This window comes from Pholcus phalangioides, unplaced genomic scaffold, assembly GCF_987345545.1.
Source record: "Pholcus phalangioides strain wild (caught in Gottingen) unplaced genomic scaffold, Ppha-v1.0 ptg000015l_1, whole genome shotgun sequence".
NCBI lineage: Eukaryota > Metazoa > Arthropoda > Arachnida > Araneae > Pholcidae > Pholcus > Pholcus phalangioides.
In genome coordinates this window covers 75,321,995-75,336,027 of record NW_028301608.1, presented here as the reverse complement: position 1 = coordinate 75,336,027, position 14,033 = coordinate 75,321,995, and the positions used below count along the sequence as shown (strand labels likewise).

General features: G+C 37.6%; 1 protein-coding gene across 1 annotated transcript in view; it reads left to right on the top strand.

The window, feature by feature from the left end:
- The window catches only part of Mcm6 (minichromosome maintenance 6), a 103,995-nt gene extending 90,535 nt beyond the window's left edge, over positions 1 to 13,460 (top strand). Inside the window, exons 15-16 of the mRNA XM_089244308.1 lie at positions 3,416 to 3,555; positions 13,251 to 13,460. Of these exons, the coding sequence (XP_089100434.1) occupies positions 3,416 to 3,555; positions 13,251 to 13,364 (254 nt within the window). The 3' untranslated portion in view covers positions 13,365 to 13,460. The remainder of the gene's footprint in view (positions 1 to 3,415; positions 3,556 to 13,250) is intronic.
- Positions 13,461 to 14,033: the final 573 nt, after the last annotated feature.

The following is a 14,033-nucleotide window of genomic DNA, read 5'->3' as shown; positions in this document are numbered from 1 at the left end:
ATGTGGACGGCACAATGGAATGAAATTTTCTTTACTGACGAGTCCACGCTTCTGTCTGCAACACCACGATGGTCGGATTCGAGTCTGGAGACACCGCGGAGAGAGGATGCTGAACAGCTGCGTTATGCACCACCACACTGGTCCTGCACCGGGTATTATGGTATGGGGCGGTATTGGATATCACTCTCTCACTCCTCTAGTACACATTGCCAGTACTTTAAAAAGCCAGCGCTACATCTCCGAGGTGTTGGAGCCAGTTGTCCTTCCTTACCTTCAGGGCTTGCCCACAGCCATATTTCAACAGGATAATGTGCGACCACACGTGGCACGCATTGTCCAAAGGTTCTTCGTCAATCGCCAGATTGAATTGCTTCCCTGGCCAGCTCGCTCTCCGGATCTTTCGCCGATAGAAAACATGTGGTCCATGGTTGCTCAACGATTGACCCAGATTACATCCCCAGTTGCCACACCAGATCAACTTTGGCAACGCGTGGAAGCTGCTTGGTCTGCTGTACCGCAAGAACACATCCAAAGTCTCTTTGAATCAATGCCGAGGCATGTGGCAGCGGTGATCTCCAACAATAGCGGCTACTCTGGCTACTGATTTTGGCAGGAACCACACTTCACAGAAGTCTATAAATTTAATCATTTGATGCTTGGTCAACATGTTATCAACAAAATAAATATTGTTGCGATATCTCTTGTCTTTCTTGGTGTTGCAATTTGGGTGGCCAGCAGTGTATATATACCGGGGTCCGGTCCCCCTTTATTTATTGTCAAATGCGGCGGATTGACTTCATTAGACGCACACGGCCAAAGGGTTCTTCAACCATGGTTCAGTAATAACAAGCTGACCATATTTTCTCGATAGAAATGCGGGACATATATTCAGTAAATACGGGACAAAAATCCCAAAATTTTGCGTTAAATAACTAACTTTTTCTGTAAGGGGCCGTTAAAGTATTACATCAGCAAAACTCTGACACCCCCCAGCAAAATAAATTTTACAATGCAAAAACATTTAATTATTTAACTTAATTATTTTAAGAAGACCTTTCTACAATCTCCTAATGTTCTGGAGAAACTGAATTCTACCATCCTGAGGTTTTGATTAAGCTGTTACATAGTTTTTCATAGCTTGAAGTGTGAATAATAATAATGCTTTTCATTCAAGGTTTTCCTTTTTGGTGGAAAAGTTTAATATCTCTCCAATATTTTTTTCAGATAATCAAATCCTGTTTTAACGAATACCATTATAGCAAAAATCTCATTTTAACGAACGCTTTTCTAATCCCGCAGATAAGTTTACGTAGGAACAATGCAAGAAGACCTGGAATTCCTTTTTAATGAAATTTCATTATAACAAAGTTATTTCTTCTGTCTCTTGCAGTTTGTTATAACGGAATTCAACTGTATATGTCCTTACGTTGGAATATTAAATTAATGAATGCATCTGACTATGTGCTTTCTAATTTTTTTTTTTCGCTTATAAAGTTTAGTATCGTTTCAAAAATAAAATGTCATTTTGTATGCTAAACTTCAATTGTTATTTTAAAAGCAAGTCCTTTCAGAATTTGGTAGGCCTATTGTCTATGAATAAAAACAAGAAAAATAACTGTTATATGGAAGTTATATATCTTAAAAACTTAGCATTCTTAATTGACAATTAAAAATTAAGTTTTTAATTTAGATTTAGAATATATTTAACTTTTTTGAAAAAATTAATTTTTATTGAGTGTAATATAAACATCCTTGAATTTTAAAATTTTGCCTGGAAAAGTGCTTGAAAAGTCCTTGAATTTTTTTAACTTGAAAGAGTATGAACCATGTATGCTTCATTAAACACATTTTGTATTTTCAAAGTTTTTATCAGTTTTTGCGAAATAGCTTCCTAAATGGAGAAAACATATCTATTATATAGTTAATAATGGCATTAAGAATTTTTTAGACACAAAATAATTTGTGTGTTAATTACAACATTAAACATTTTATTTTAATTAATTATTAAGAGTTTGAATGATTTGTCAGAAATATAATTTTAATGTTAATGCTATTTGGCGGTTAGCATGTCCGTTGGTCTCCTCGTTCCAGCGTATGAAGGAGACGAAACTGATTCATTTTCAGTTGACGTTTATTCTTGATTAAATAATATAAAGCATTTTCTTAACACAAATATATACAACTTCTGGCAATAAAGTCCGGTGAATAGTCCTGTAACATTAACGTAGATGAAATGTTAACGAAAGTTACCTTACTATCCTTCGAAATAATCACCTCCCATTACTATGCACCGCTGAGATCTCCTATACATGTCCTGGAAACTACAAGAAGTCTTCTTTTGGGATGGAGTTCAAAAGCCTCGTCACGTTTCATTGGATGTCAGAAATATCGTCAAATCTCTTTCCTTTCAAAGCGAGCTTGAGTTGTGGGAATAGGAAGAAGTCTGTAGGATTGAGATCTGGCGAGTATGGTGGATGTTCAATTTGCACCACCCCCTTTTTTGCCAGGAACTGTTTAGCGATATTGGCTGTGTGAGGGCGAGCATTGTCGTGAACAAGAAACCATCAACCTTGTTGTGCATATTGAGGTCGTACCCTGCGTAGACGTTTCATGAAACGGGTCAAAATTTCAATGTACCTTGCAGCATTCATCGTCGTTCCCTCAGGTAGAAATTCCTTGTGGATTTTCCTGTTCTCAGTTAAGAACCAACGCACTAAACAAGCACTTTGTAAAACAAGTCTTTCACAGAACACAAATGACGCTCAACTGAACAATGGTGGCAGCAGGTGGTCAACACCTGCCGCTACGCATGTGCAGTGTTTTGCTTCGCCAGTGTTGCCAGATTGGCCGTTCTGACTTCATTCACCGAACTTTATTGTCAGAGGTTGTATATCGCACTATATATTACATATGTTGTCCATGTTGAAACTGCGAAAGTGCCGACTGAGCATTCCGCCCTTCTCTCTTTCTTGAAGTTCCTTGTTCGCCTCCTCTCCACCAGCCAAAACTCAGACTGTCTCTTTTTCTTTTTTTTCACCTTTTCTTCATTTGGGGGATAACCTTCAAGGGTCCCCCCTCGCTTTGGGCAACCCCTCACCCCTTGGTGAAGGCAAGATTTCTAACAGTTCTGACACTATTTAAACCAAAAAAAAAATTTTTTTTATAAACAATGTAAATAACAAAATGTAAGCAAACTCCTCCAGCAAATTGCCTTTCAGGCCATGTTAGCAGAAGTATTGTTTATAATAAACATGAGCAGGTATTTTTTCTTGGTAATGGGTTGACAAGTTTTGAACATGTGAGACTTTTCCCCTTAACAAAATTAGCTGAGTACCAATTTTTAGATTGTCAAATCCCTAGGTAATATTCTTTATTAATGTATACTTACTTTCATCTCAAATATTTATGACTTTAGGATCAGGAGGTGGAGGCATGCGTAAGAATGAGTTGATTACCTGGTATCTAAAAGAAATTGAAAGTGAAATTCAAACAGAAGCTCAATTGATTCAGAAGAAAGTCTTGATTGAAAAAGTCATAGAAAGACTAATACATCATGTAAGTTTTTTTTAATACAACAAATTCATGATATTTTCACTGTTTTCATTCCACAGTATTATGCATGAGCTGATGGCATGAATATAAACTTCACCAAGAGCAAAAAAAACAAAACGTCACACATTTATGCAGGATACTCATCACAAAGGAACTATCTTCTTCATACTTATTTTAATTGAGTTTTATGGTAAAATTTGTGCAGTGCACCCATCATGTACTGGCTAAGATGATAATAAAAGTGGTTAAATCAAAGTTATATTTCCGTATGATTTCTTTCATATTTATAAAACTCATAAACTTCATTTGAAATTATCCCTTTCAGACCCAGTACTAAGAAACAAAGGGGGCAGGCAAACACTAGCTAAAGCACCGGACCCTGCAACTTAGGCAGGCCTGTAACAATTCTGGGGCAACTTGGGCAGTGCAACGAGCCGAATGGAGGTGGGGAGTACTTGTAACTTCTCCTTTTTTCTGAGCATAACCATTTCAAGGAGACTCAAAAAAAAGACTGCCCCCGCAAAAGCATGCTGCAGCCCTGGGGAAGGGGCAGGGCCGTCTGAAGAGCATCATGGGCCCCCAGACCAAGTGGTTTTTCTGAGGCCCTACCTAGTAAATTATAGAAAATTTTAACTAGATCTCATTCGTGAGGCCCCTCTGAGGCTTCCGGGCCGCTCCCAGGTGGGCCCATGCGTTAAGATGGCACTGGGAAGGGGTTTTTTTTTTCTCTCTGTAGATTTTTTTTTTTTACCTCAGAAACTTCAGCTTTAATTTCAATAATAATGCACAATTCTTGAAGTTGGGGCTGAACATCCCTGAGATTAAAAATAGAATATGTAAAGTGAAAAGAAGCAACCCACACGTTTGTGCATACAGGGTCTAAAAGGGTTATGCATAATCCTTTATATTTTATATTGATAAATGAAATTTTCTCATGTGGGTTGTATACCGCTGCTACCTATTCATGGTGCCTTTTGTCCTCAAACTAGCCAGTAAAGTGATAAACTTACCGAGACGATTGGTGATTATGCATTACCGATTCAACGCATCTACTGTAACATACATTTAATTCTATATTTCATCAGCTTAAAAAAAAAACTCATTTCAAATATACGAAGATACATATCCGAAATTTCTTTTATACAAAATGGATTTGCCACTGCCCCCTCCTTGTTTTGAATATGTAAGGTACACTACTTTATTTCCATATATCCATGGAAGTCCCAATTAACCTACCTATTATACGTTAAAAAAAAAATTATGTTGAAATATAAAACCAAAATGTCGGAAATGAATTTCTTGTTTTCTGCCCTTCTATTGAATTCTAAATCAAATTGAATTTCCAACATACGTTCCTCATTTGTTTCTTGAAAGTCCTGATGAGGCCACACCTTACCAAGGCCTCCTAAACAGAGAGAGATACTGTCTGGGAGCCTCATAGGACACTTTACCGTTGCTCACTGGGTATCTGGAACAAGATTCATGACACTCTGAAAAGATATTCAGCTGTGTACATGTACGGTTTGTTAAAATTTTACACACACACACACACGTTGCACTTAGGGGTGGCTCGAGACAAAATCTCTACCCAAGTGAGACCTATTTTTGGGCACCCTGACCTCCCCAATTAAAAAAACTTTTGTTTCTATCGCTTCGTTTTGATGCTTTCACAGGAACAGCGATATTTTATGTCATAACATATCATGTCAAATTTCTTTTGACCTTTTACCTTGGATTTGGTGCTCCTCCTAGAGCAGGCAGAAATCAATTTCCCTTTTTATCGCCCTTATATCTTGAACTTAACGCCATCCTATAGAGAGCACAAATAATTTTTCCTAATTTTTTTTCTTTTGCGTTTCCACTTCGGATATAACAACCCTCCTAAAGTGAGCAGAAATTTTAAACCTTTTAATGCCCGATTTGGCGCTCCTACTAGTAGAGGGGGCAGAAATCATTTCGTTGAACTTTTTTTCGCCCTGTCTACCTCAGACTTGGAGCCCCTCCTACAGCAGGCACAAATAATTTTTCCAAATTTTCTTTGCCCTTTCACTTCGGATTTGACACCCTTCTAGAGCACGCCCTGTGCCACGAGCTTCCCCTTATTGAACTAATAGGAAAGTAGGGAGAGTCGGGAGACTGGATAATGATTGGGGGTGCTAAAGTGCATGGGTTTTCTCGTGTGAGAACATTTTTGTTTCTTCTCACGTGACAGGTAGGAGCAAGGCCCAAGTGCAGTTTAATTCATTCATTTTTTTTTCTTATATTTTTTTTTCGAAATACTGTACTGTATTGGCGATTCGATTCTGCATTTTTAATAAAAGTAATACAAATCGAGAAAAAAGAGGCATGAAAGGCCCCTGGCTCAAAATCTTTCCCACATCAGAAGACACCTTCAATTCCTGTAATACTCCCCACAACACAGCAAAACACTTTTGCTCTCATTAGTAGGAAAATTGGGTGACCGAAGGCAATTCCTCTATTATTTTTATTTTTTATTGCACAACAACAGAGAAAGAAATTGCTTCTTCCCCCCCCCCCCCCAAAAAAATCTCCTGCATAGAGATGTAAAATTCTCAAGAATAATCTTTCGGAGAATATTCTCTGCTAGGACTACTATTATAAATAACTTCATAATATTCTTATAAGTTCTTGATGAGAATATTCTCCTCTTATTTTTAATATAGTTACATATAATATCCTTGAGAATATTCTCTGGAAGGATCACTTTCATAAATTACTGGGGAATATTCTTACAGAAAATAATAAGAATTATTCTGAAGTTATTAAAATAATAGTCCTTCCAGAGAATATTCTCATCGAGAATATTCAGTTACCGAAATCTTTCCAGAGAGTATTGTCAAGAATATATGTAATAACATGTATTATAATAAATAATCTCAATAAATAACTTGAGAATAATAATTGTTATTTTTGTATAATAATTTTTATTTTTGATAAGAATATTCTCTAGTAATTTATAATACTCCTTTGAGAGAATATTCTGCCACAAGAATATTCTCTGGAGAATGTCCCTGTCTCTCTTCCCTGTCAAGAAGATGGGTATATTGAAGTTTGTAGACCACAATATTAAAGTTTGAAAGCAAGAAAATTAAACCAACGGGGCTGATTGGCACAACTTTTAAAGAAATGTGAGTGATATATTCACTGTAATTTCAGTGTATGTGCATTGAAAAAACAACAGTTCTGTATCTTCTTAGAATAAAGGTGATTGTATAATTGCTTCCTTTATCAATCAATTTTGATTTGTTGTGAACTTATTTCTGAAAATTTATCTAACTTTAAAACAATTTTTTAATGGTTTCTAAAATCTTTTATAACCAAACTTAAACCTCTGATCATGACCTGGAGAATATTCTGAGAATATTCTCGAACTAAAAGTTGTCATTGGGGAGTGATTATACCAAAAATTGTTTTGTTGTAAATGTTTCAGGTAATGAAAACTGATTTATATTTCACAATATGAACAAAATTAGTAAAAAAAATTTAAATTATTTAAAAGAAAAATGAATATTCTCGATTATTCTCCAATTTTTACATCCAGGAGAATATTCTGACCTCACATCTCTACTCCTGCAGGGGTAAACGAAAAGAGCTTGAGAGAGAGTGTGTATTTTTATCTGACCAAAATCACTATGTACTGTAAGTATATTGGTGCACCACCCATCGGTTATTTTCTTTTCGAAAAATAACCGTAATATTATATACACTCAAACCTTTTTGGAAAGAAAATTCTCATCTCGGTCACATTTTTCATGTATATTTTAGTTATTTTTTTTTATAAATACGTATCTTAAAGGTATTTTTCTAGTAATGTTTTTTATATTTATTGTTAAACCTTAAACCGTTAAACCTTTGGCCCGTGCGGGCCAAATGTTTACCGCGGTTCATGGATTACCAAGGGCACAGAGGTAAGGTTGCAATGAATTTCTTGAGCAATTTCGAGTTCTTAGCCTTCAAATAGCGTTGAAATTGATTATAATAACATATAAAGATATTTTCTTTTGAAATTTTAATTCTTTTAAAAAATGAATTTTTGATCTTTTATGGGGGACCACGAGCTTCCAACCCAGATTCCACCAATATGTGTTAGGAGAAAGGGGACAGAGCGCTAACAGAATTTTGCTGACTTCTTCTGACAAGGAGGGGGTCAAAAATGGCTAAAAATTTGCTGACATAATACTTGAATGGCCCCTTATTTCAAAGCGTGCATGTGCTCAACCCATGGCCTAAATGTGGCCCGGTACTTACAAATAAATTAGGTGGCTCGCGACACATTCAACCTCATTTAAATGACCCACAGCATATTTCCAGATCACTCAAGTGGCTCGCCGTGAGTTCTCACTTCAATTGAGCAGCCCGAGGTAAATTTTCCAATCACTCAAGTGGCCCGCTGCACATTCCCAGATTGCTTGAGTGATCTGCGGCACATTTACAGATCACACAAATAACCTGCGGTGCTGTGCTAGATCACTTTATCAAGTGGCCCGCTACACGTTTTTAAATCAATGAAGTGGCCCCACACTCTTCACACACACAAAAGATTAAGTTGAAATGTACCGCGAGTCATTCAGATGATCTGAAAGTGTGCCGTGGGCCGCTTGAGTCATCAGGAAATTTGCCACAAGTCACTTGAATGATCTGAAAGTGCGTATCAGACTACTTTAGTGGTCTGGAAATGTGTTAAGAGCGCCACTATAATAATCCATAAAAAATGCATCTTTCCACTTGAAGTGTTAATGCATCGCAGACCATTAGGTGGTCTTTGTGCTGCGAGTGACTCAAGTGATTCGAAGCATGCAGAGGGCCACTCAAATGATCAAATGTGCCTCCAGCCACTAATCTGCAACTGAACTACGTTCCACTTAAGTGAACTGGGGGTTTGCTGCTGGTCGCTCAAGTGATCTGGAAATGTGCATGAGGTCACTTAGGTGATATGGATATATGCTGTTGGCAGCTTATATCTGGAAGTGTGCCACAAGCCACTGAAGTAATCTGGAAATGTGCCCCATTTGAATGATTTCATGATCTTTCGTGGGCCACTTTTGTACAAATACAAATACAACGCCACAACAGGCAAATTGCCCAACGAGGTGGCTGACTTAAGAACATCATGGATCCCCGAGCCCTTTTTTACCCTACCTACGAGCCCTACCTACTACTGCTACACCACACATGCACCCCGCCCACAACCCCCCATGGAACCCCCAACGAATCGGTACATGCGGGAATGTGTGTGTACGTGTAGTGAAACCTGACGTGAAGTTTGTTCCTGTGTAATGCTTGTTATGTGTCGTGCTGCCATCTGCCACCAGTTTTTTTCAAACTATGAGTGAAGTGTTATGATTGAATGATTTATCGTTGTAGGACTGTTGCTCTCTGTGGCGAGACTTTTTAACGGGGAGATTGGCTCGCATTTGCGCCTTGAAGTTGGAAACCACAGAAAACCAACTTCAGCCGACCACCACTGTGGGGTTCGAACCCGGATTCTAGTTTTGTTATTTGTCCTGGACCACATGAGATAACTCTGAGGGCCACAGGTTAGCATGTGCGTTTTAAGAAAATGTGTCTTTTTGGAAAAAACCAGACATTCATAAACATATGCAGGCCATTCTAATCGTTGTATCCTTCGGATGAAGTACATCAAGGGTGTTCAACATTCAGTAGAGTGTGAGCCATTTCATTGATTTTGAAATGTGTCGCGGGTCACTGAAGCTGGCCTGTAAATATCTCTGGGTCAATTGAGTACTCTGTGCTGCAGTGATCTGTAAATTTTCCGCGGATAACCTAAATGATCTACACTGGTGAAATAAATTAACAGAATTTGCATATTTTATCGAATTACATGAAAAGAACTGAACTGAATGTAAAACCACTGCTTCTAGACAAAAATGTAAATCTTGTACGTCAAATACGTAAGCGTACACGTGTGTGTAGGCGAAGCCAATAGAGAAACAGGCTTTATAAGCACGCGTAAGTTAATACGCATTTCGTTCGCTAGCACACCTCGGCGAATTTCTTGGTGTTATTTTGCAGCAATCGGTTAATTTCAAATTGTAACAGTAAAAATGAGTAACCACCAACGTTTAGATGATGGAATGAGGTGGGGAGGCAAGAAGCAGGCCAATCTCAAGTCCAGATTTGTAGAGAGTTAAATTTAACGCCCAGCGTCGTGTGTAACTTATGGAAACAGTTCCAGGATACGGGATCCATCAAGAGAAAGCCTGGGCAAGTCGTCCAAGAGCCATGACGGCCAGAGAAGATCGCCATTTGTCGATTATAGTGAGGCGTAACAGGAGTGCTACAGCTTCTCAGCTCTCTCGTGACTTGTATGCAGCCACAGGAACCCGTATATCAATGGTGACTGTTTCCAAAAGACTTCATGAGAGAGGGTTGTTTGCAAGAAGACCTGCTGTTTGCGTCCTGCTCACTTCTACGGACAAGAGAATCCGTTTATCATGGTGCAGAGAGCATAGAGATTGGAGTATGGATCAATGGGCGACCGTTCTCTTCACTGATGAGTCCCAGTTCAGCCTAAGCACCGATTCTCGCCGTACGTTCATATGGAGAGAACCAGGGACCCGCTACCTACCCTCCAATGTCCGCAAAATTGACCATTATGGCGGAGGAGGTTTAATGATCTGGGCAGGCATCATGTTGGATGGCCGCACACCTCTCCATGTCTTTGAAAGAGGCACTGTGACTGGTGTGAGGTATAGGGATGAGGTCTTGGAGCCCTATGTTCGCCTTTTCAGGGGTGCAGTTGGCCCTGAGTTCATTTTAATGGACGATAACTTGGGGCCACATAGAGCTCTTCTGCTCGACGATTTTCTAGAGAGTGAGGATATTCGCCGGATGGATTGGCCAGCCAGATCTCCAGACCTTAACCCTATAGAGCATGTTTGGGACGCTCTGGGGAGGGCAATTGCAACTCGCAACCCCCCTCCAGGAACCATCCACGGAATGAAAACAGCATTGATGAACGAGTGGAACAAATTGCCACAGGAAATGATAAACTGCCTTATTTCAAGTATGAAATCACGCTGCGAGACCTGTATATCTGTATTAACCCATATGTATATTAACCCATTTTTTTGTTTATTCTGCAACCGCTGCTTCATATCTTCCGACTCCAACGAGTGTTACGCACGATTATGCGTGTGTATTACAATTATTGAATGGTTATTTGTTTTGTATTGTATCAATGTATGTACATATCAAATTTCATTAAAATCGGTATAGAAGTTCTAGAGATAATCGACCAAATCTGCAAATTGTCTTAATTTCTTACACCAGTGTAGGAATGTGCAGCAGCACATTTAAAGAATGTGGAACTGTGATACAGGTTACTCGAGTGATCTTTAAAAGTTTCATGGGTCCATCGAGTGCTCTGGAACTGTGCCGCTGTGATCTGTAAATATGCTGGGACACATTTACTTATCAGAGAATGTGCCCCGGGTCACTTGAATGACATGTAAATGTACATGAGTCACTTGAGTGGTCTAGAACTTTGCAGTGAGTCACTTAAGTGTAGATGAACAATATTGCAGGTTACTCTAGTGATCTAGGAATGTGCCACAGGTCACTTAAGTGAAGTGGAACAGCAGCTCCAGTAACTTGAGTAATCTGGCAGTGTGACGCGAGCCACTTGAATGACCTGAAACTGTGCTGCAGGTTCTCTTGAATGATCGGGAAATGTGTCGCTTAGTTCATTTTTTGCAAAATTAGGTTTGAAGCTGTGGGCCTTCACATATGACTCCGGGGTCACATTTCGACCCGTGGGCAATGGGTTAAGCATTGCATGTGCTACATTTCTATGGCACCTAGACAGGTTTTTTCTTGGCACGGGGGAAAATGGATCACGATCATTAATTGGACATTTAAAGTAACAGTATCAATTTGATTAATCTCTTTTTAGTTTTGCTATTTACATGGTTTTCGATACCACATTCTGTGGAAATGAAAGAGTTTTAAATTTGTTAGAGAGAACTTGTTTCTTAAAATATCAATAGATAATACTATAATTAAAATATATAAGGTGTGAATCTCAATGACACAACATTTTTAAATACCATAATGATTTGAGAATTCAGTTTTTTCCCTCTTATTTTTTGTCAATGGTTTTCCTACTTTTTTTTTCAAATTTTCACTACTTGGCCTGCAGGAGGGTCTAGTGTCCCGGGTGTTGGATAGAATGGCAGCGTCGAATGCACCCTTGAACTGTTTCTTCGACATTACATGTGGGTGCCAAAATGCGTTCTTGCTCCAGCTGAATGAGTATCTAGTTACGAGATTGGCATCACTACTAGGGTAACCACCTCATCCATCACTATGAAACTAGACATTTCCACATACAGAACGTGTAGAAATAATTTACATGATAATTGTTTTTCCTAATGAGTGTTCACTTAGAAATTGAAAATATGCATTTTAAAAATGTGTTTGCTTCTTTGAGGGTATTAAATTTTCACAAATGCATATTTTCTGAGTTTTAATATATATTTTGGAATTTTAACCATTTTTTATGCATATTTTGGTATTTTTTAGGCCGTATTTGCATTATTTTTGGAGCATATTTTGCCACATTTTTGTGCATATAATCCGGGCTCTATTCATAAATATTGAAACGAGCAGAAAAAGAAATATTGCAATTTTATCGGTAAAATATTTTAAGATTAAAAAACATGATTTTTTTTATCATGTTTTCATTTAAGATGAATTCCCATCATGATGAACTCTGTGAAAGATATCCATGACTTCGGCCGGGCAGAGTGCATGACTTGTTGTCCAGTAACAAGTTTTGATAAGGTTGTTAATTGTAATGTTAGCTTTCTTCACATTTATCAACATTTTTAAACACAAGCAAAATCACTGATCGAATCTATCATCCTATATTGAAATTCTAGCAAAATTTCAGGTAAATTTGAATAATGTATTGCCGATTTAGCATATTTAATAATTAATTACAAGCTGGAGATTACATAATCACCAATAAATGTGAAAAATAAAATTTATAAAACTTATAAAAATGGTTGATAACTATGCATAACAGCTAGTGATTATGCATAATAACTGGATTTATTAAATTCCCAGAACGTATAGGTCTGTACTGGTTCTGTTTTAGTTGGGAAAAATTATTGTAGTGGTGGGTTTTTCTTTTTTTGGCAAAAAAGTGGTGCCATCTGTTGTGTAAATTGGGGGAAATGACGTTATCAAGGGTGCACGCAGGTGTTCTCCTTTCTCAGTTTTCGAATATGGTAATCCTATGCGTATCTAGTGTTGTGTTTGATTTCTCAGTGCTGTCATCTATATTTCAAAAGGGAGTAAAGTGTAATGACTGAATACTTGTACTGTGACAGACTACTTTTTTGAAAGACTCCAAAAAAATAATGTAATATATGAGAACAGAAAATAATTATGTGTGGTTGCTAGTGCCCTGTTTTGGCCAAAAATTGTTTTTGTAACCAAGTCATTTCTGTCATTTTGCTTGGCTCAAGTCAATCACAGTATACTGAAATAGCGTTCTATGAGGGCGGGAATTTTTTTTAGGGACTTTTTTTTGTTATGCTATGATTATGTTATCTGGGGGGCAGTACCCTCCTCTCATCCTATTTTTTGTAATTTTTTGAGTGGAGGACCTGAAAATGTTTTTATATTGTGTTCTTATGATTCTCTTTCAGGATCGTGTAATTGTTTCCCTTACAAGTATCGAAGCTGAAGGTGTAACTATTGAAGCTGAGGAAGAAGACCCCTTGTTGTTCGTCCATCCTGACTACTCGGCTGATGTTGCATGAAATTCCTGTGGACTTTTCAGTTTTCTTTTGCTGTATTCATTCTTTATCACCTAAATTCTTTTAAAATTTAATTAAAGGGTAAAATTATTTCTGAAATTTTGATGTTTTTGTTGATGCAGAGATGAGTGGGACAAAAAAGAATTGTCTGGGGAAGGGGGGTGACTGCATTCAAGATAGTTATTATTGAAGATCTTTAAAAATAATGTTATTGTATATATATTTTAGCCATAAAAGAGAGGCTTCACAGTAGGCAGTTGAAACTGGTTTGATGGATTTTCTGGTAGTTTTAAATTTGATAATTTTTAATTGCGATAAGTTAAATTCACACAAAAAGCCTTTTATACACCAATACCGAAAATATAAAAAGCACCAGTCTCCCTATATTCACTTTATGTAATGATCAAAAGCATGGGAAAAAGTTTGTTTTTTATCTTATTTAGCTCTTTCAGTATTGATAGTACTTTAATGTACCACATCCCTTACATATGTTGTTGGATGTTGGTATTTTGAATTATGAATACTGTAATTACGATTACCAGATGACAGCACAAGTGTGGGTCAACTAGTTTTTTTACTAGTTAATTAATAAAATTCTGGTATTAGGGAAAAGGACTGGAATAAGAGAGGCAATTTTCCTACTAAGATATCTAGGACAGAGCTCTAACATAA